The sequence below is a fragment of the Echinops telfairi genome, unplaced genomic scaffold, assembly GCF_000313985.2.
Source record: "Echinops telfairi isolate 266 unplaced genomic scaffold, ASM31398v2 ScPeMD7_7409;HRSCAF=8447, whole genome shotgun sequence".
Classification (NCBI taxonomy): Eukaryota; Metazoa; Chordata; class Mammalia; order Afrosoricida; family Tenrecidae; genus Echinops; species Echinops telfairi.
Window position 1 is genome coordinate 7886310 of NW_022111309.1, and position 23759 is coordinate 7910068.

Sequence of the window (23759 nt, forward strand, 5' to 3'; positions counted from 1 at the left end):
ATTATTGATATAATGATTTATAGAAATGTTTATTGGGAAGTATGAAAATAAAGAGCTTGTAAACCCACTTCTCTTCTGCCATTAAAATTGGATCCTTAATTGGGTTTATGACCCTCCAAGAAGGCTCTGAAGAGATTAGCCCCATCCAAAACTTTGGAGAATTCAGGACATTTGCATTCTAAGATACTTGCCTGGGGGCAAGATTAACAGATTGAAAGAAAAAAAAATAAACTCTCTGGATATTTGAAGTTTTGAACTCTAGTGATCTTTGTCAGAAGCTAGAAAATATCTGGAACCATAAAGAAAACTCCCTTCTAGTACTGAACATTAAAGGGAGCCTGTGGGCAGGTGGAAATGCTTGCTAGGTGACCACCTGGATCCACTTGTTGAGTGGTAGTGGGAAGTAAACAGCAATAGAGAGACGGGCTGAGTCTGACCACTGACACCTGTGGACCTGGTTTACAGGAACTAGAGGAGAAGACGAGAGTGGGCTGACTGATCTGAAGTGCATGACCTAGCACAAGGGGGCTAGGCTTGTTGAGAATTTGATGAGGCCATGGTCTAAGGCAGTGGTTCTCAACCTTCCTAATGCCACAACTTTAATATAGTTCCTCATGTTGTGATCATCCAACCATAACATTATTTTCGTTGCTACTTCATAAGTGTAATTTTGCTACTGTTATGAATCAGGCGACCCCTGTAAAAGGGTCATTCAACCCCCAAAGGTGTATTGACCCACAGATTGAAAATCGCTGGTCTAAGGCAAGTCAACCAGTGGGCACACTGGTGAGGCTAAATGAGGCAGCCCACACTGAGTTGACCAGAACCCAACCAGATAAAGAGAAAATATTTGAGCCTGTGAAATGGTGCATGTTGCTGCAGACTTTATGGATGGCCTGTCTTGATGTGACTTTGCTTATGGATGCAGATTTCACAAGGTTCCAACTGGAATGAAGATTCTTCACATCAAAGAATATGATTGTCTCCTCAGAGCACTGGGTTGATGTAAGTGTGCAGTACAGAAATTGGATACTCAAAATTGGAGGGATAAAGGCATGAAGTGGTTGGCTTACAAAATTTCACAGGTGGGGGAATATATTTATAGGACTATAAGATTAATTTGTAGGTATTACTTATCTGCAATTGTTAGGCATAGCACATTTTTGTTTTGTCACTTATAGAATGTTATGTTTACATGAGGGTGGCACATATTGAATTGTGTGCATTTTAGTTTTATCCTATTAAGTACAGATATGATTTTACTATTGTTTTAAAATTATATATGGCTAAAGGGTTTTGATAATGTGTCAAATTGACAAGGGGTGGTCTGTGGTAGTTGCATAATCTGGTGTCAATTTGGGATTGAGAGGATTAAGAGTGAAGGGGTAGTCTAGTCTATGGATCAGGTCATAGCCAATGAGGCCTCTGTGTGGGTATGGCCTGCTCCTGAGAATTCTAGGAGCTCTGGTATTTTGGAAGTGGGAGATATCCTCTGTCTCTCTGCACACTTCCTGGGAGACATCCCTAAGGAGAAGCCACATGAACCTACCCTGATGCAGCTCTGGGAACTGGAGAAGCCAAGCAGACACCCCTGCTAGAGCTGAGATGTTTACAATGCCACTGGATCCAAAGACTTTCTACCCATTTGCCTATGATCTTCCTGCATTTGGCGTCACTGCATGTGTTTCATGAAGAGGACTTTATAGATGGGTACCGAACATGTGGGTTATATCAGACTTATGGACTTGATCTGAACTGGGCTAGGATGGCTTCTCAATATTCAATTGCTCTTGTATATAAACCTCTTTCTTATACACATAAGTGTGTCCATGAATTTGTTTCTCTAGTCTACCCAGACTAACACAGGGAGTGTGGGAAATCAGGTCTCTCTGGAGTCCTCAGATGATCCCCTTGCACTGGTGTCTCATATCCTTCTGATAGCCCCTTCCCTGGACCTCACCCTTCAGCTCCACACTGAAACACCACCCAGGCTCCCCACTGTTCCCCACCCCCAAAGGTCTTCTCTTTTCGGGGACGTAGACTAACACCTTGAGTGCCCTCCATTATTTTCCATTGTCTCAGATGCAGGCAAAAGTTGGACACCGAATACAAAAGCCCCAAAGAGCCCCCATGTATCTGAGTTGTGGTGCTGGCGAAGAATACTGAAAAGGCCATGGACTGCTGAAAGGACAGCGAGACGTGTCTTGGAACAATGACATCCAGAGTGCTCCTGTGAGGCGAGGACGGTGTGACTTCCTGCATCTTACAGACTTTGGGCATGTGCTCAGGTGAGACCAGCCCCTGGAGAAGGACATCATTCTCGGTAAAGTGGAGGGGCACAGACAAAGGGGAAGGCCCTGGGTGAGGTGGACTGACACAGCGGCTGCCACCATGAGTTCAGCCATGGGAAGAGTTATGAGGATGAGGAAGGAGGACGGGGCACTGTTTGGTTCTGTTGTGCCCAGGGCCACTCTGGGTTGGAACTGACCCAACGGCACCTCACTACAGTAACAACCCCACTTCTCGTAGACGAGGCTTTCTATTCAAAGAGTTGTGTCTTCTATTTAAGGAATTAGGTCTCAGAAACTAACAGGGGCCGTTCTAGCGCTGTGAGTTACCATCAACTCGATGGCAGTGAGTTTTCCATTAGTTTCATAATTTTCCTTTGGGACTGACACAAATGAAATATTTTAAAATGCTTTGTTTCCTCTTCTTAACCCATCAATTGATATGAATCAGAGACCTTCAAGTGCTTTAAAAGTCCCCATTAATTCTTAAAAATTTTAAATAGCTCTCACTTTCTCAAGAAATTTTATAAATAGCTGAGATATACACACACACACAAACACAGTGGGTGTGGGAAATCAGGTCCCTCTGGAGTCCTCAGATGATCCCCTACAAAAAAAACATTGTAGACTGATTCATTCCACACATTGAGAAAATTAGCCATTTGCTGAATAGATCGCTAAACAGATTGGCTTTGGACATGTGGTCCTTAAGAACACACGCCTGCTTTTCTGTTGTTGACCAGGCGATCACAAGGACCCGGGGATGTGAACTCCTGCTTGGGGACACCAGACCTGGTTGTCCTTGAAACAGGAAAAGGGGAGGAAACACTGGTAAAGTCGGAAGAAGAAAGAAAACAGAACAACAGAGGAAAAGGGGAGAGGAGCCGCATGGCAGGAACACGGCAGTAAACCAAGGCTAGACCGGGCAAGGCAGAAGCCAAAACAAACCAAGGAGGCTGTCACTCCGCTGGCAGCTGATGAGTGCAGCGGCTGGTGGGGATCTCTGTCAAAGACACAATCTGCCGGGTCGATAGAAAGGCTAGTTTGCTTGTTCCGGAAATCCATGCTGCCAAGGAAGACACACTTTTTAATACCCAGGCATTCCCCTTCCTCTTTAAAAACATTGAAAACGTCTCCCATTCAAACCATGAATTAACTAAAATCCAGGTGTAAGGACATGGGCACCCGTTTTCGCGGAAAAGGAAGAACAAAGCCGATGGTTCACAGAAACCTTAGTAACGCACGTTACGCGATTTCATCCGTCAACAAATGTAAAGAATACCCATGCTCTTGGTAGGTAAGCATTTGCCAAAGAATGGTGGTTTAAACCCACCAGCCACTCTGTTAGAGAGAGGCGTTGTAACAATGCAGTCTTAGAAACCCAAAGGGCAGTTCCCTTCTGTCTCATAAGGCCACCGTGAGTCGGACTTGATGATATCAACGAGTTTGGTTTTTTGCTTTTATGTTGTTTTAAGATGAGGAAAGTTGGTGAATTCACAGAATCAGGCCTCAGACCGGGGTCCATTCCACTACAAAGACTTCATCATTGAAACAATTTTAGAACATAACCTCCAAATTCTGTGATATGCTACTCAGCAGAAAATAGAGTGTCTACCCCCCACCCCAAATGCAGATATGCTTGTGGCACAGTCCTCCTTCCAAAGCCATGCCACCAAAGGTGATACCAGGGTATTGGTTGAATTTCATCGCCCAGAATCATTGTGGTGAATCCCGAATCTTGCATCTGTGGATGCAATCCCATTTGGAAATAGGGTTACCTTTGTTATGTCCATGAGATCCTATCAACGAGGGCTGTGTCTTGTATGTTTGAGATATCAGAGGAGCAGATTGGGTGCAGAAGTGAGCTGACCCCAGTGCAGACCCAGATTACGTGACAAAGATGGAGGAAGACCAGTCAACAGCCCCGAACCTCCAAAGATGACTGCTTAGCAAAGCTGAAACAGAGCCTTCCCCCTGAGAACAGGAAGTCCTCCACTAGATCTGGCCCCCTAAATTTGGATCTCTAGTCTTCTTACTATGAAATAATATATTCTTGTTCAGGGCAGCCATCATTCCTTCCCATGTGTCATCTGTGTGTTAGCAGCCCTGAGAAACTAGGACATGCATCTTCATCCTTGTGCCCCTGGAATACTCACATGCGGAGTGCTGAGGGGCTATGTTGGAAGGCCCCCATTGCCGTGAGGAAGACACGTGGCATGAAGAGGCCTCATGTGACACGGTTCGAGCCTTCTACTCATCTAAGCCCAGGCGTGCAGCATGAGGGGAGGGGAGCCTGCTCCCCTGCAGACATTCAGTCTCCAACAGGCAATGTACGAAGCTGAGACCTCAGACATCGTGGAGCAGAAAACCAGCCAACTCCACTGTGTCTAGTCCAAATTCTCACTCCCAGGATTCACGAACACATGGTTGCTTCAGGCGACTAAGTGGGGAGGTCATTTGTCACCCGAGAGTGTGTCTGGCACCAGACCCGTCACCACCGCATGAAATGATCTCTACCTCAGCACGCTGTGAGCGTATGACATGTAAAGACACGTACCAGGAACTAACTGTACAAAGCAATCAATAGCTGCCATCCACACGAGGCCACAAAGAAATCACAGGCACAGAAAAAATTTACACCGGACAGGTATACCCACAAGAGAATACCGCACACACACAGCAGAGGCGATGTAACATCACATCAAACTGACAGCCACAGAGGCAATCCTGACTCATGTCGAACCTAGAGGGCAGAGTAGAACTGTCCCAAGCGTGCTTCCAAGATCGTAACTCTTTAAGGGAGTCGAAAGCTTCCTCTTCGTCAAACTGCTGCCCTGCAGTCAGCTTTACTCACCATGCCACCAGTCAGTGTCAGGAATAGTTGAAAGGAACTCATGAAACAGCGCGCAATGTGTTGCTCAGTGTCCTGTGCTGCGGAGTCTATTCCAACACACGGTGCCACTGGAAAGCAAAACAGACCTGCCTTGTCGGGTGTCCTGGGCGTTCTTCTTTACGTGAGCAGGTCACCCAGTTTCCCCTCTTGCAGCACTGCTCGTGGGTTCAAAGCCCCAAACTGGTGGTTAGCAGCCCAGCACACACACAAAAACAACCAATGCTGAGTCGTGTGTGGCCCGATATCGGGTAATAGGAACAGCCAGGTTCATCTTTCTCCAGCCGAGAAGCCGACGCGTTTGAAGGAGCCCACAGTGCAACTGCGATCCCTTAGCCAAAGAGGCTGGTTTAACACTAAGAGTTAAACTTACGAAGCTGATCTGACTTTGGTTTTCCGGTGATGGTTTACCCGCCTCTAGCTGGAAATGTCCCAGTTCTGCTCTAGGGCACCCGCCCACGAGAAGAGACCCCACTGGAAGAACAGGGACCTGACTATAGTGCAGGAGAGCAATGAGACACTGGGATCTGCCTCCAAGGGCACATATAGTCTCAGACAAAGGTAAACCAACTAGCAAAACATCGAGATGAAACGGCTGAGCTGTGGAATGGATCCAACAATAAATGATCTGTATCAAGAGTCAAATAAATACGCAGAAATGATTTCAAAACTCAGGTCCACTTGCTTGACACAGGACCTTAGATATCTACCAGAGTTCATCTAATGGAGGGAAACTGCTACCTGCCTCACAGGATGGGTGTTTGCATCTTTGAAAGGATCAAGTCTATTTCCAGTTGACAAACTTTTGCTACACTTGGTGTGAAGGGATTGTGGAGCTCCCCCACAATGAGCTTGCGCCATCTCGTGTTCAAAAAAGATACTGCAATGAGAGTAAACTACCAAATTTCCTGAAAGTATAGATCAGGACCTTTCACTACCATGCAGGTACACCGTTGAGAGGCTCCAGGACAAAAGAACAGATCAGTAATATCTGAGAGAAATTCAAAAATCAGAATTTAATGTGCACTGCATTTTAAGGATGATTAAAAAATAGAGAGGAATCTTCTTTCCCTTCATGATTAGAAGGCTATTTTTAATCATCTTTAAAAGGCAATGCACATATAATGCTGAGCACGTTTACATAACATTAAATTAAAATGTATATATTGATATATATACATATTGATAACTATTAAAGTAAAGAATAAAGACAAATTTTTCCCTGAAATTCAAAAAATCAGGCGTTATAGGGCTAGTTAATTTATATAGCCATTTGACAAAAAAATAAGAGTAATTTCAAAATAAAGGTGAGACAGGTGAAAGAAATTAGTGAAAAAAGTAAAACTATTAACCAAGCAGAATAAATATAGATTCGTGTGTACTTCTCTCAGGAGAGGCCTTTCTAGGCTGGAAAGATAAAGGCAGAAACCCCATAGTTCGCAGTGATAAGACTTGAAAAAGCTTTTGCAACCAAGAGTCATAAACAAACTTGAAAGGCAGCGGGTAAGTCATAAATCTTTATGTGAGCATACGGAGGAACAAAAGAAAGGACCACAACGGGTGGTCACGGCTATGGGCTACTCAAGGCAAATATTCCATAACTAAATAGATGGCAAAGCCTAAATTCTTATCCAGATACAAATGAAACAAAAACAAGATACACTGTTTCCCCAAAAATAAGACAGTGTCTTATATTAATTTTTGCTCCGCAAGATGCACTAGGTCTTATTTTCAGGGCATGTCTTATTTTTCCATGAAGAAGAATACGGTACACATTTATTGTTTATGGTTTTATTAAGAGAGACCTCGCACTTCCTGTCTGCTCCAGCTGCGCTGCGACCAACAGTTAACTGCGCGGCGGTGCCCACCGCTAAGGTCCAGAGTCCAGAGTTACAGTAGCTTCGGGGGGGCTTATTTTTGGGGAGGTCTTATTTTTGGGGGGTGCCTTATATTTCAGCGAGAGGCAAAATTGTAAGTAGGTCTTATTTTTGGGGTATGTTTTACTTTCAGGGAAACAGGGTAGTACCATCCTTAACAAAGATATTCTTTACAGAGTGTGGACGACAGTGGAGAAGTGGGCCAATTCCAAAACCTACACCCCACATAGGATTTCAGAGGCAATACATCCTTACATCTTTCTCCCTGGGGGCTGCAGTCCATTTGAGCCCCCCCACCTTTAGAGAGGTCTCCGACATATGATGGCAAAGCTGGAGAACAAATGGCCCTTTCATGGAGTGAGAAATCTGAAATGTCCATATCATGCAACAGGAAAAGAAGAACTCTATGCCTTTGCAGTAAATGAATCCCAGGGAGAGTTATATGCACTGATCTAGATACCTGGAGTTTACTGAAGCACAATCACTACACACAATTTTGAACAAATCTCATGTAAGAGACTAATGAAACAAAGCATGGTGCATATTACAGTTTCATTTATTTCCTCAAAAAGGAAAATGTAGAACAGCCTATTTGTAAAGAAGGTAAAGCAGTTAATCAGTCAATGTATTATAGAACACAGTTCTACGTGCATGAACACACACACACTCACTCACTCACTCTCATACACCAAGAATTAACTCCAGGCAACTGATTACTAATGTTACAGAGAACTCCTCCAATTGACTTCCTTTCCCTCCTGCAACACTGTCGGGGGCCACCAGAGGGCAACAACAACACAGCATCCTTTCAGTCTGAGACAGGTTCGCGATCACCACTGCCTTAATGACATCGTTTCCATTGACGTTAGGGTTTTACTGTTATTTTCCAGAAATGAATATGCAGTAAAACTTGTGAAATGTGAAGACCATGGAAGGTGAAAGGGTGTCAGAGAAGAAAAGCGCAAACCTTTCCAGTAAAACAAGCAATAGGAAATGTGCAACCACATGATGGTCGAGTGTAACCTCATGACGGTCGGAAGTGAAAAGCTCGTGAGACTCAGACAGAAACAGGCAGTCTCATGGCGTTCCAGCTCTCACGGGCTTTAAGGAGGCTGAATCAATGCGCTTACTCCAGGAGAAGCCACCTTCCCAGCTCACCAAACCAGTCTAGAGAAGCTCTAGAGAAAAGCGATGCTCAAGGGAACATAATTGTCCCAGAACCCACAGGACATTCTTCCCTGTTCCTCTCCTTTCCCCAGGCAATGAACCTGGTCAAGTCCCCACGTGCATCAGCTAAGCCGAGGAGCACTGGGAGTTGAAATTGGGCATACCACAGTCCTTCTGCCTTATCAATCTCAGATTTGAAGACAGACACGAGTAACAAGACGATGGTTCTGATCCAGAAAGTCTCACAGGTATCTGTCTTGTTTGGAAAAAGATAACCCCTGCTTGTAGAACCTCCAAGAGGAGGTAGGACAGAGATGGAGAACAGAAAGGAATTAGAATGCATAAACGTGGGGGGGGGGGGCACAAAAGGCAAGTCAGAAGAAAGCAGAGGAAAGAAGGGGGTGGACAGGGACACACTGACAAGCAGACAATGCCTACAACACAGCAGTAAGCTAGACAGAGCTATGGCGCTCCTCGCCAGACGGCTCCAGGACACTGCCTGGGCCTTGGAAAGTCTTTGATTAAGGGCCATGATTGGGAAGGCAATTCTAGCACCTGAAGTTGTCCAACAAAAACACGGGGCTGTTTATGTCCCGCTAAGCTCCCTACTACTGGATCTATTGTAGACAAGGATACATGTCAGCGATTCAAAGGAGGTTCTGCAAGGAACAGCAAAATGACCTGTAAAGAGAACTCTTCTCAGCGAGACTATATTTACCACGCTGCCCAGTGAAAACCTCCCTGTACTGCTCCTGAACGTATAGCCTTGTCTGTGATGGGCGGTCACCCACTGCTTTCTTTTTTTAATGATTTCTAATGTTGGTCCCAGTTCTTGCAAAATTCCAAAGTACTCAGCTACTATTCAAGTGTTAGTAGTCTGAGCCCACCCAGAAGCGCCTCAGAAGCCAGGTCTCCTGGTCTGCCTTCCCATGACTGGTGGCAACTAATAATCGCTACAAGGTGTCTCTGTGTGTATTCAGAGGAAAACATATGCACACCCTGTAAAGCTACAGCAGGGCAACATCAAGCTGCTCTGAATGCAATCAAGAAACCCGAAAGGGTGTCAGAAGTGTGCGAGAAAACACCACTATCTTTTCCTTTCCATTTCCCATGAACTTTTTGAAGTTCCCTGTGCATGCCTCCTTTCCTGACACCATTCCTCAACCTAGCCATTGTTCTGATGTAGAAGCTCCCTCCTGATTCTCTCCAACAACCTAGTGGTTTCCCAAATTTAACCCCCAAACCCAGAAACTATCAACAAACTGATTTTAACAAACTACTGAACCGCGAGGGCTCTGCGGGGACCAGACAAGCAGAGGATTTACACAAGACAAAAGTCCTGCACTCCTTCCCACCAGCGAAGTTCGCTTTCTAGCCCCTGACTGATGGCACCCTAGCAGAGCAGCTTAGTGTGGCGTTCGGAGTGGCTTCTCCTCAGCTTCCCAGATGGACCACATGGTGGAAAGATTCTAGTCCTCAAGCAATACCTCCATAGCTCATTTTAATGTTCTTCCCTCAGGATTGCTGGAACTGCATGCACTTCCTGAGAGGGGAGACGGCACATTTACTTCACTGCCCATTGAAAAGAGAGGTTTGTTTTTCTTAATGTCTCTAATTTTTTTTCTGACTACAACAATGAGTTATCAACCTTTTAGCCATGTAATTGGAAGCCTATTAAAGAATGAATATTGGAAATCCATGGATAACTGCTAAGTCCTTTACTATGTATTGCTATGGCAGGTCACACAGTTTTCTGTGCCATTGTTAACTAGGTAAAACCATACTGAATTATGTTCAGAGAATACAGTTAAGTGTAAGACCAAAGATGACGAGCAGCTGGACAGCGAAGGAAAGCCCCAGACAATAAATGGGTGTGGGTAATCGAGAGAAAATGCTCTGTCCCCCAGGAGAATCGCATTCCTCTTCCTGTGTCAGCACCCACAACGGTCCCTGTGTTAGTCTGGATGCTTTAGAGAAACAAATCCACAGAAACTCATGTATAAAAGAAAGTTTTCTATAAAGGTTAAGTGCGAATCAAGAAAACATCCCAACCCAGTGGTGCCCAAGCTCACAAGTTCAACATTAACCCATTAACCCATATGTCCAACACCAGTCCACAAAGTCCTCCTCCATCTCACAAAACAGACACAATGATGCTGACTACAGGAGGAAAGCTGAATCAGTGAATGTGTAAGCATCTCAGTGCTGGCAGGGTCTCCACACAGCTGCACCAGCACCCAGGGCTGCATGGGGGTAGGTCCATGCGGCTTCTCATTGGGGATGTCTTGCAGGAAGTGAGCCTTGCCAGCTGAAGCAGGGAACTGGCTAAGGCAGCTGCACCTTAGTCCGACCATCAGGAAGCAAGAGACCCAAGAAGTAGAAAGGCGAGGCTCACCGAACCATTTATCCCTCTGCCCCTCAATTAACCCCACCTGTGTTTATCAGCAAAGTTGGCACAATAAACTCAGTCCCCAAAATATGGTAACTGGACTGGCAACATCAGCATCAGCTCCACCTGGAAGTGCAACTTGGGGACCTGAAGCGCTGCTGCAAGAAGCCTGCCGGATTATCCTGGTGCTCTCTTAAGCTGGAGAACTTTTGATTGGTTCGAAGGACCGTGCTGGAGAAAAACGAATGACACTGGGTGGGGATCCCCAGCAAACAGCACAGCCCACTAAGAAGGCAGGTATGGTAGCATATGCGCCAGGAATCACGATCGCTGCTTCGACCCACAGTGGAGACTCAAATGCTGACTTGCCTGGAGTAGGCTCCTGCAGATGCCCTGATCATGAACTAAATCAACAGAGTCCCTTGACAGGAAGGCACGCAGCAAACACAATGTGTAGAAAAAGAACTTGCTAGGAATGTACGATTTTCTTAGAAGCTATTGATTAATCTAAAATTAAAAACAAACAAACAAAACCACAGATAGGCACAATCTCTATCAGTCCTGAAAGAAATGAGTGCGTAAACAACCGTTTAGGACCTAGATTAGCCATTCGTATTTGGAGTATAACAAGCTAGTACAAGACACAAGCCTAATTTCCGTACAGCCTAATTTCACTTGAATGAAACTTGGGACTTAGGGATGGTGACTGCTGAGGTGGAACACAGGCTGGAGGAACTTCTTCAGCCCTAAGCAAAAACGTGTGGACTAAGTGCATACAAACCCTGTTCTGCAACACATTAGATCATGCCCACAATTCTTCATCCTCAAATCAAATCTACTGACAATCACACAGAAATCCGTTGCCATTCTAAGAGTGTGGCATATATAAGGGAGAAAAGGGCACTCAAACAAAAATAATGGACAAGAAACCAGAAAAGGTGGGAGAAGCTGGCAAGGAAGCAGTGGGCATGAGGTATCCAGGTATTGTGTGTACCGCCACAGGTACCTGCTGTCAGGAAAATGACAAGCATCTGAAGCGCAATGCAGACTTTTAAGGATTTGAAAACACATCCTTCCTAGAAAACTGAAATATACACTATGTAGAACACTTTTTTAAAAGCCTATATACACACACACACACACACACACACACACACTGCCATCCAGTCGATGCTGACGCATAGCAACCCTATAGGACAGGGCAGACCTGCCCCTGTGAGTTTCTGAGACGGTCACTTTTTGGTTTTGTTTTTATTAAACAGTTTCATTGGGACGTCCTCCAAACATCATGCGATTCAATAGTTCAATCACATCACGAAGAATTGTACTATCGTGGGCACAATCAATTTTAGAACATTTTCTTCTTTCTTGTACTCCTTGCTATTAGCTCCCCAGTCCTTCTCCCTCCCCCAAGGAATTGCCATTCTTTGAGGGAGTAAAAAGCCCCATCTTTTGACTCTCCAAATGACATTACATAAACGTAAAGAGACCTCATTAGCTACTTACAAAAAGAAAGCAGCGAACAGTCACTATTTAGGAAATCTGCCTGTAACAATGTACATGTTTGTGTCCCTCAAAAGGATACATTGAAGTCCAAATCCCTTTTCCTGTGACTGAGTTCCCATTTGGAAACAAGAGTCTTCAATCTGGTATCAGTTAAGTTCACAAGAAGTTAAAGGATCGTATCCTCTAGGACTGGGGTGCTTATCAAATAAGAGAGTACACACAGAGACAGAGAGACAGGAGAGGGGCACTGAAGGATGTGGCAGCCATACACCAAAGAAAGCCTGGTAGAGGGAAGCATGGACCACATCCACCTTCAGAGCCTCAGAAGTCATCCACAGAGCTGACATCCTAGTCTAAGACGACCAGTCTCTGAACTGCGAGACAGAAAGATGTTGTTGTTTAAAGCCACTCTCTTTGTGATATTTTGATAAAGCAGCCAGCGAAACCTACGCATTATCTAATGGCAAGGTTTCAGGGATTGTTGTTTGTTTGTTTTTTAAGTTTCTGAGATATAGGTACATCTAGGTTTTATTATGAAATTAGATGCAAGGATGATTTATGATGAGGAAATGCTCACTGAAATTTGGATCAGGATGGAAGACCAAGCATATATGCAAATTTGCCTACCTGCTCTATCTTCCCCAACCAATTAAAAATAGCACGAAATAATGATCTATTATGATTAGTAAGTTTACCAAAATTGGCAGGCCCAAGAAAGTGCACACTGATAGATAATAACATATGCATTTGCTAGAAAATGCTATGTATCAACAAGCAGAGCATGACAGTTTTCACCATTTGAAAATGCATTAAGATGAAAATGAGATAGCATTAAGAAAATGAGAAGAAAACATTCAGAAGAAAAGAGAGAGAAACAAACCAATGGGCATATTTCGTTTCATCTTGGGATACGGAGGACAGGTGAGATCAGACAGATGGAGGAACCCACAGTTGGTGGGTCAGGGAGGAGGGAAGCTGCGAGTGGGAGGGTACAGAGCAGGTGAAGTATGCCTACTGCAGACATGGAAGTAGAGTAATGCGTAGTATATGAAGCCAATGTGTCAGGGATACCTTTTCCCTTGGTTGTCAGACAATGGCCAGCACTGAGTGGAGAAGTCAAGATCGGAACAAAATAGTCTGTCTCCACAGCTCAATCGTAAACACATGCAATTTTTATCTCAGCTATCTTCTCATCTTAGCACAGAAGTATGCACAAAGACATCCATTGCAGTGTCGTTGTTAAGGCTGAGAAAGTAGGAGGGAACAGATTAGCTATAGAGAAAGAGACAGAGATAGATACCATACCATATCCTAGAACTAAAATCAAACCAAACTCAAAGTCAATGAGTTGATTCCATCTCACAGCAGCCTTGCACGGGGTTGCTGAGACTGGAAATGTTGATGGGGACAGATGGATGCATCTTTCTCCCAAGGAGCTGCTGGGTGGTTTGACCTTGCCGCTAGCAGTCCAATGTCTACAGGTAGTCTTAGTTCATTCTAGAACAACTCTATGTGATTATCAGTATTATTCATTTTAAAATAGAAAGGAGACAGTATGGCCCAGTATATTTAAATCATTTGCTGCAAGTTCTTTGATACCTGAAGAGGGTTAGATTTGAGCTCTGGACTTCAATACGTCCGACTGAGGGGAGGAGTGGACTAACAACGACAATACAACCGTAGGGGCAATAAGGAGGTTTCCAGGTGAGTGGGAAAGACACAGTGCTTACCACAGCGATCTCGGATGACAAGGTTGCGGCCCTCCTTCAGATGGATGGTGAGCAGGTATGCAAAAGGGCTGGGGAGGTTACTCAAGCCATCGCCGGATTCTCTGAGGATCTGTCCAGAGTGAAGAGCCAGAGACGTCGGTAGTTATTAGGCCAGACCGAGATCATTTAAATCCCACTTAATTTAAGGGGTGGGGAAAGTCAAGCGGAGGGCAAATCTTCAAGGGTCCTTGCCTACTCCCATCCACTTTGATAACTTGGTTATTAACATGCCAGGGCAATCCTGATCATATCATTTCAAGATTAGCTTTCCACGAAGAAGCAGATAGGTGGTTAGGGCAACCTCTGACGCACTCGTAAACACCTTTCCTGGCTGCAGGATGCTTGAGCCTTTAGGATAGGACGCAGGCGGGGCTACAAGACAGGACGCAGCACACAGAGGTCCTTCTTTGGGGTGAACAAGCACAGAATGTGAAAATTCTCCCAATGGTCATGTTCTTGTAGGCCTCTACATGTAATAAAGACATTTCCCTTCATAAGCACTCAGCTGATCACCCACTGAGCCCTGTTCACCCACTCCTCTGGGGCCCCGGAGATCACAATTGCCATCATCCAGTGCCCCCCAGCTTTCCCATATTCCTTTTCAGTATCTCCCGGGTTCATATCTCCCATCTATACCATCCTGGTCTCTCTCATCTCTCCCAATTTAGCTCACTACCCCCTTTAGGAATTCATTAACTCCTACGAGCTATAATATCAAATTCAAGCCTATCTCTGAGTAACTAAAAAATAAATTCAGTGCAATTTCAAACCTGTTCAAATTTTCACCTTTCCTCAGAGGGAAAGAAAAAGTAAAATAATTTATCATTCACTTATTTGACATTCAATTAATCGATGGCTAAGTTACCCTTGACTGCTTTCTTTTGAAATTCTCCCTGCTTGTGTTTTAAAGCACTTCAAAATGGTTTTGTCTCCTTTACTCTTTCACTCAATTTCATTTTTTAGAAGAATCTATCCCTGTCTAAAAAATCAATAGGCGCTGAATTCATCTTCCCCAGCTCTCATTTGCAAAGCCTGTTTATGATGGGTGGATACAGTGCAGCTCCCTTGGAGAGAGGAGGTATAGGGGTGCATATCCAAACACTGAGAGGGGAATATTTACAATCTTCCCGTTAGTGTTTGCCATTGAGGAATCTCACTTACAGACTGGTCTTCAAAATGTTGGGATGTGAAGGAAGCATTCAGATCACCACTTGCACATAAGTTCTGTAAATGAAAAGAAAGATTCAAAGGTCTGCATAGAAAAGCATAGGATACATATGTGCTTGACACAATAGATGGGTGGATGGACTGTGATAAGAATTGTATGAGCCACCAATCAAATGATTTTTAAAAAAAACATTGGAAGCCAGGTCTCTAAGGGAATCAGTAACATCAGGGAGTTAAGTGGACCTAAGAATCATTAACTATTTGGGAGTAGAAGGGTTTGGAGAGAAGGGGGACTGGAAATAGGAAACAGAGGAAGTGGGACAAGTGAAGTTACATGGAGTGGCTTGCAATCAAGGAGATGAAACAAACTGGGTATGAATCGCTGACTGGAAAACTGGCCTGCTCTGTAACCCTTCACCCAATTCACAGCAAAACGTCAATGGAAGATCAAACCCCAAAGGGTTTCCATTTCTGTCCGCGGAGCTTTAATAGGAATCAGATGTAACCTAGTCTGTTAATACTAAGGTTCAGATAAGCAATAAGCCAACGGGGGTGGGGGGGAGGGGGCACCCTTGTTGCTCATTGCTGTTGAGATGCTTTTGAATCACTGCAACCCATGTACTACAGAACGAACCCCGGCTCTGCTCTGTGCCATCTCTACAGCCGCTGCTGTGTTTGAGTTCTCGGATGCAGCCACTGTGTGTGTGTGTGTAAGTGTCTTTCCAGCGAAAGATCTCATTTTCTAGCACAGTATCCCATACATTCTGCTGTGAGCCATAAGGGTTTCACTGGCTAATTTCCAGAAACAGATTCACTACCAGAACTTTTTCTCCCAATCTGTCTAGCCCCGGGAGGTCTGCTGAAACCCGTCCCAGGTGTGTGGCACTGCTAGTATTTAAATTTGGGGGGTGGGCTAATCCCTCAGAGGGATATGCAAGCTGCCACAGAGCAACAAACTAACCAGCTGGAAGGAGGTGGGCACTCCCCTCCATTCATTGATTGGCTACAGGATTCTTGAGCTTTTTCTCCAGAACACAAGGTGGGGATCCAAGAAAGCAAACAGCAAGGGGCTGAGGCTACCCAGCATTTAACTTTGGGAATCTGACATTGACCAGGCAACATCAGCTGAGTGCGCTGCCTCCCTGCTGTGTGGCAACAGGAGCTGATCTTGGAAGCTGATTCCATCCGCCCACTGGGCTGCACAGGCACCCCCAGTCCATGGGGGTGTTTACCTGAGAAGTAGCTTTGCTCTCAGTAAAACAAGTAGAGCAGCAGGGCCACCCTGCGAGGCCCCGCCCCGTGTGGGCCCGCGATCACCACAGCAAACCTGGTGACTCAGGAACGCATGCCAGTCAAATAGGAAACATTTCAAAATAGGATCTGGAAGACCTTCCAACTGTACCTTCACGGAACTAGCAACTGCGCAATCATCAACCAAGAAAGCTTTACCCAACCCCAAACATGAAGAAATGTCCATGCTGGGCACATGCCCTCAGAAATACAAGTGCCTGGGCTCCTAGTTCATAAATGCCTCCGATGCCCAGTCAGCTGTTTCATAGAACAACAGGAGGAAGCCTTCTTAACTGTGGGAGGTGTTATCTGTACCAAAAAAAAGTGCAGAGTAGATCAGGCATTTAATGAAGGTCCTTAGACTGCAAGTGAAGAAGGCTGCTTGCCATACACAAGGTTGATGCTTAGATGAAAAACAAGTGATTTTCTCCCAAGAAAACTAGATAACTCCAAGGTAATGGGGGGACTTGGGGACTGGAAGCTGACCTACGCAGCTTGCTCAAATCACCATGAACCAGCGGGGGTGGGGCAGAGACACGACATGGGGACATGCTTCTTCCCACCCGAAAGCAGGAATTGGTAGACAGAGAAAGAAGGCACCCAGCGTGGTGCAAATGGTTAGCACACGTGCTATTAACCAAAGGGTTGGAGCGCCAACATGCACTCAGAGGTGGCATGAAAGAAAAGTCTGGCAACCAGCTTTGGGAAACCCAGTCATTCAGAGCCCCGTGGGCACAGCTCTGCTTGGACGCAGCGCATGCTTCAGAATCAACTCAGCAGCCACTGCTCTGGGGGCAACATTCAGACAAGCTCTCTCGGCATGCAAGAGGTTAGGCTTCCTTCTTCGATGCTGAAGCAGAGCTTCAGAGAACCACAGAGCCTCCCTTCCAGGGCAGAAGGTCCACGTTTCGGGATCCAGGAGGAATAGCGTGGGATTACCAGGAGTACAGGACCTTTAATGAGCCCCGGGGGTATAGTGGTCATGCATTGGGCTGTAATCCGCATGGTCAGCAGTTCGAAACCAGGAGCAGCTCCACGGGAGAAAGACTGGGCTCTCTCCTCTTCTCAACAGTCACAGTCTCAGAAACCCACAGGGGGTCACTCTGAGCCAGCCCTGACTCGGCGGCCGTGAGCTGGGTTGGGTTCTGTTACTGTATGCCGTGGCCCCAGGAAGGGCTGCAAATGGACAGAAAGAAAGGGTCACGAGTAGCCCTGGGCCTCTCAGGACCACAGTTGAAAGGAAGAGCACCCCCCCACCCCCACCCCCCCGCAATTCTTCCTACTTGTTTTTCTTTCATTCTCTCCTTTCCTAAGACTGCACATCTAATGTCCCTTAAGGATGAATACACCCCATTGCATTCAGATTGATTCACACAGAGGAGAGCCACTTCCACCATTCTTGAGCAGCCCGGATAGATCGGATACTATGGTCCCAGCCACTGGAAGGGCCACCAGGCCCAATCAGAAAGAAACCTAACTCTCCCCCTGGGGGCGTGGCCTAAGAGCCCAAGAAAGAAGGCGGCACATCCTCTCTGAAGGCCCCTCCCTCACTGGCCCCCAGGTCTCACCTTGTGTGTTAAAGGAGATCCAGGGACTGGGACAAGATCAAGATGGCCTGAAGACGGCTTCATAACCACCATTATTCATTATCTAAATGCACATCGGTTCTGCCCTGCCTTGACATGTTGTCAGCTGCACACAGTCATGGCCTGTAAGTTCAGTCACTTTCTCTCCTGATTGATCTACAAGGAAGGCACGCCTGGCCACCCCAGCAGAGAGCCCACGGAAACTGTCTCTGCCTGTGAACTTGGACTGACAAGCCCCCAATTAGGGTCTCTGGTGTGATGACCTGAATGGGCGTGCCACTTAACCAGTCCTGTTTGAAGGCCAAGTCCACACAACTAGCTGCACTGGCAGCACCGATGGCGTGGGGCTGGCAGCTAACTGAAGGTCAGCCAATCCTCCCGTGTAAACCCACCAGTCACTCTGCGGAAGAGGGATGAGGCTCGCTGCTCCCACAACAATCTACAGCCCCAACGCCTTATGCAGGGTCACAGTGAAGAAAGAGGCAGCGACTCGCTGGCAGTGGGTTCCATGTTCTGGTTTGACCTGCACCCGGAATAGAATTTCTATGTGCTCTAGAACCATTAAGTGGCAGGCAGAAGAGTTGAAGACAGAGCTGTCACCCTCAGACGGGACACACCCCATCCATTCTCCCACGTCAGCCCCACTGCACGTCTGGATGTCCGTTAGGTGCCAACTGACAACGTTAGCTCACAGAACCACCAGCACTTACTATAGACTACCCAAAAGGAACACCACGCTCTAATGCAAATGTGGGAAAAGCCTTCCACTTAACACAACAGGGAAATTAAATAGTAAGAATTACATTAATTCAACATTATGGCTGGTTTTACTCACAGAAAAGCCACAGAACTTAAAGTTATGGCTCCCACAGCCACCATAACTGTCACACACCATACATACACATGACGATAGGTAAGTGTTCACCATAAAGAACCGCAGAAATGCTACTTATGCATGGGAGGACAGGAGGACGGCGTTACAGCTGCTGGGGGACACATAACTTTGCATAGCCTCCACGCTCTTGCATGGAGCCGAGAGCATTAGCCCCTGGTGGAAGTTGCACGGTGCCCCCCTCGTGCCAGATCTAGTAACTAGATCCGTGAGTTATCTTTTCAATAAAAGCACTGCAATTCATTTTTCTCTCATCAGGGGTTCCTACTACACCCTTCTCATGGGATGCTTTTAATGGTCTCCATAAACATAATCATAACTTGGTGTTTTGATTCTTCATTTTGGAAATGAACTCAGCGTAAAACTGAACGTGTTCACAGTGCCACATATGTTCACACACGTGTATCATTAATGCTTCAATGGTAGAACTGGTGCCTTCCAGGTAAGACGCCCAGGTTTGACTCCTGAGCAAGGCACCTCATGCACAGCTGCCTCGTGTCTGTCCGAGGAGGCTTGTGCAATGCTATGATGCCGAAGAGCTTTCTGTGGGGTGTGCAGACTATGAGAGGCTATGAAGAAAGGTTTGCCAATCTTCTTCCAAAAGTCAGCCAAGGAAAGCTCTATGGCTTGCAATGGAGCCTGGGAGATCTGCAAGCAGTCGGAGAGTCGGGCAGGACCAGGCGCGTTTCTGTACTTGGTGCATGGAGCTGCCCTGTCCAAGCTCGGGGGCAGCTCGTAGCAATGGCAGTGTGTATCTGTGGAAGCAGCATCACCATCGCCAGACACTAGTCCTGCATGATCTTCCAGGGGAGTCAAATCTTTACTCAGCGTCCGCCAAGCATTGATCTATTTTCATCATATAGTTTTGTCGTGCTAGGATCTAATATTAATAAAATGACATAACACATAACGTGACAAAATTAGCATCTTTCACTCGGCATAAAATCTTTGAATTTCCATCAAATTTAGCTTAATCATGTTTCCTGCTGAAGGACAGTCCATTCCAGGCGTCCTCAAACTATGGCCTGCGGGCCACATGCGGCCCGCTGAGGACATTTATCCGGCCCACCAGGTGTTTTTGCCTAGTTTGTTTTGTTAATTCAAAATATGATATGTGCAGTGTGTATATGAATTTGTTCATAGTTTTTTTTTTTAACTATAGTCCGGCCCTCCCACGGGTCTGAGGGACAGTGAACTGGCCCCCCATTTAAAAAGTTTGAGGACCCCTGGTCCATTCTATGGAAGTAGGGCAATTTGTTTACACATCTCAATAAATCCAAACAAAAAAGGTGTTCTCAAATCTACAACTAGGAAAAGAGAAGTCATTTAGAATATTATCACGTAGATGTTTTCTAATGACAAAACTCTCATCATTTTTAAATATTCACAAGTACAGCATTAAAATGCTGGCATGAAAATTCATATAGGTTAGTTATGTCTCACATGTAATGCACTGTTCCATTTATTTTAAAAGTCTTCTGATTTTTCTTTTAATTTTATTTTATTGGCAATAAAACACACAGTAAGAATATACCAATTCTACCATTTCTCCATGCGGAATTCAGTTGTGTTGCTGATTTTTTTCTGTTATGCAATCATTCCCACCCCCCTTCTCGGAAGTGTTCCTCTCTTATTAGCATAGCCTGGCTGCCCCAGTGTTCTGTTGTCAACTTGTTCCCATGGAGATCGTCCTTAAAAACGCATAGTAGTGAAGGTGGGGATCTTTCCTAGGTAAGCAAAACTAGTCTCTGGTTTTAAGAAATATTGCCAGAGATATTTTTAAGGTTAAAAACTCATCTCAGAGCAACCGTTGCAGTCACCCCTCCAGACCTCTTGGCTCAAGAAATTCCGGATTCCTTGAAATTTTGAATTGTTGTTCTGAATTTTCCTTCCTTTGGATAAGGATTCCGCTACCTAATTCTGAGCAACATGCTCATTTATGGCAGCCGGGTAACATCCAGGTCTTCTGGCCTCGTGGAGGCAATGAGCCACACGGTCTACAGCCTGCTGCTGCTCTTCCCCGCTCTCCTCCTTCCTCTGCTGCCTCAGGCGGCTGGAGGGACCCAGTGCCTACAAGGCCCCCAGGCACCATGCCACAGCAAGGAGATGGGGCAGAGGTACGAAACATGTTAGACCAATGACTGGGACGTCCCAGGAAAACATGGCTCTTCGTAGACAAACCAACAAATCAAATCCCGGGAGGCTTTTGGTATAAGGAGCCTCAGCGGCTACTCTCCTTTTAAAAAAAAAATCATTTTGTTGGGGGCTCTTACAGAGATTATGACAATCCATAAGTCAATGGTATCAGACGCACTTAGACCTATGTTATCATCATCACTTTCAAAACATTGTCTTTCTACTTGAGCCCTTTGATATCAGCTCCTCTTTTTCCCTCCTTACCCCACCATCCGGCCCTTGTGAACCCTTAATAAATTATATACACACACACACACACACACACTCACATATATATTTCATATTTTACATCATCCGCTGGATCCCTTCACCCACATTTCTGTTATTCATCCCCCCCGGCTGGCGGGGGCGGTGTTATACATCCATCATTGCTATCAGTTCCCCCTTTCTCCCCTCCGCCCTCCCCGTACCTTCACAGTAACATTACTCCCATGACTGTTTCTCAGGGGGTTATCTGTCCTGGATTCCATGTGTTGAAAGCACTTTTCTGTACCAATGTACCAATTCCGGTCTAGCAGGATTTGTGAGGTAGAACTGGGGTCAGGATTGTGAGGAGAGAGCAGGCCTCAAGGAGATGGATTGGCCTCGTGGCTGCCACAACGGGCTCAAGAATAGGAACCGCTGTGAGGACAGAGCAGGATCAAGGGCGCTTCTCCTGTGCATGATGCTTCTCTGAGTGGGAATCAACTAGTGCGCACCCAACAACAGCAGCATTTCAAGGCAGACACCAAATGCAATAAAGAAAGTACACGCAGTAGAAGGCAAAACAGATGACTGCAGCCCATTAAAAAGACAATGTACATCAAACGATTTCCTTAAAATAATGAAGCAAGAAGCCATAGATTGACAAAGCTTTTTAGGAAGGACACTGCAGACAAGGGCTACTTAGGACATAAAACCATTGTGCAAAGCGATGTGGCACTACCTAGAACTGGGGAAGGAAATGCCATAAGACCCAGCAGTAGCTTTGCCTGGCTTATACCCCAAGGAAATACGAGATGGAACACAAACAGAGGCATGCTCTCCCATGGTCACTGCAGCTCAGCTGACAATCGCAGGAAGCCAGAAACAGCCCAGATGCCCATCAGTGCGAGAATGGATAAAGAAACACTGCAAAACCCCTGCTATGGAATCCCATGCCTCTCTCAGCAAGTCACCGATGCAACCGGGAAACCCCTCCTGGCTGGATGGACCTGGAAACCATTATGTTGAGGGAAGCTGACCAATTTCAAGCACAAAAGGAAAAGGACTGTATGGGCTCACTACCATGAAGGTAAACAGCAAGATGGATGCAGGCTTCTGATCTTGGGCCACGCAATCCAGTCTCCCAAGCAACAGAGTAGAGAACTTGACTCGTGTCCAGGAACCACAAATCACCCCCTTTAGATGCATATCTTAAAATGTTGCTCAACAAAGGAGGCCTCATCTCAGCTGGGCTCAGTTTCTCAAGATGGGAAGGGGGTGGGGGGGTTGGAGGAAGAAGACCATTCAACTGCTGCCATACCACATTGTGCTAAAGTCACCTCAAACCAACAGACACTCCTACCAGAGCGATGAGCAGACCTTTCTGGAAGCTTACGTCAAGATGGGGGAGGAGGGCATGCATGTCTGGGAAAAGGCAGTGACACTTGTGTTGATGGGTAATCCAGGTGGGCTAACCTCTCATAGGGGGGAAATGCTTAACAATACTTCTGTAGAACCCAAGGGGAGACTGTACCTGGAACTATTTTTCTAATTGGATATTTGCCCCATCATTTCTACTCAGTGGGATTTTAGTCTTTCAAGGCACACGGCTTCCATAGGCCACATCAGAAGGATTCGATGTGAAAATCCACTAAGCAAATAGGACTTTACTTCAAAGTCACCTTTATCAGATTTAAGGAACCAACACACCTCCTTGCACATCAGGCTGAAGCGCCCTAGTGTGTAATGCAGATGACTGCTCTGCCAACGCACGGAACTGGCCATTGTTCGGATCCCTTGCTTTGAGGGTGCCCAATGGATGGTGGCCTGGAACTACCATAGACTTACTATTTTAATGCCATTCTTGCTATCTTATGATATGCATTAGTCTGGCCGGCATGGTTCTACCTTTGTGAATAAGTGCTATTCAAAGTTGCCTTCTCACCAACCCCCATTGTCTGTATAGTGTCCAGTCACTTAAGATTTAATCTGTATAAGTCAACAATTCAAGTACTGCTGTCTAAAGTAGCCTGTACTCGTGTAATTTCCTTCCTCGGGGCTGTTTGAAAATCTTTACCATTGTCTAATTAGGAAAATTACCATTACCAATAAAGTTACCCTATGCCTCAGGGTATGATTAATAATGTTCTCGATCAAAAAATAATAATGGCATCTCTAAAGTGAACCAGAGACACACATAGATATGTGAGCGGATTTGGGCTCAAACTTAACGCCAGCCCCAATCTAAGAACAATTCATTCTTAAGACCCTCATGAAGAGATCGCTGAAGATATGGTTGCGATCAGAAAATGTGGTGAAGACACCAGATGGCGCTAGTCTGTTTGAAAGATTTGTAGTCCATTAGAAGGCTTCTCTGTATGGTGTCTTAAAGGCTTGCCTTCAAGCAAGCAGCCACCAGAGGTGTCAACTAAGTCCATATAGAAGATGCACACCAGCCTGTGAGACTAAAGGACTGTAAATTAAGATCAAAGGAAGGAATGCCGTGCAGAAGGCTATGGACAAGTGGAAGCCCAAAATCCATTTGCAGTGCCCATATAT

At 45.6% G+C, this 23759-nt stretch overlaps 1 protein-coding gene across 1 annotated transcript in view; it reads right to left on the reverse strand.

Moving 5' to 3' along the window:
* The window catches only part of MCTP2 (multiple C2 and transmembrane domain containing 2), a 217931-nt gene that overhangs the window by 179876 nt on the left and 14296 nt on the right, over positions 1-23759 (reverse strand). Inside the window, exons 2-3 of the mRNA XM_004709888.2 lie at positions 15048-15110; positions 13848-13956 (exon numbers count right to left, since the gene is read on the reverse strand). Coding sequence (XP_004709945.1) covers positions 13848-13956; positions 15048-15110 — 172 coding nt within the window. The remainder of the gene's footprint in view (positions 1-13847; positions 13957-15047; positions 15111-23759) is intronic.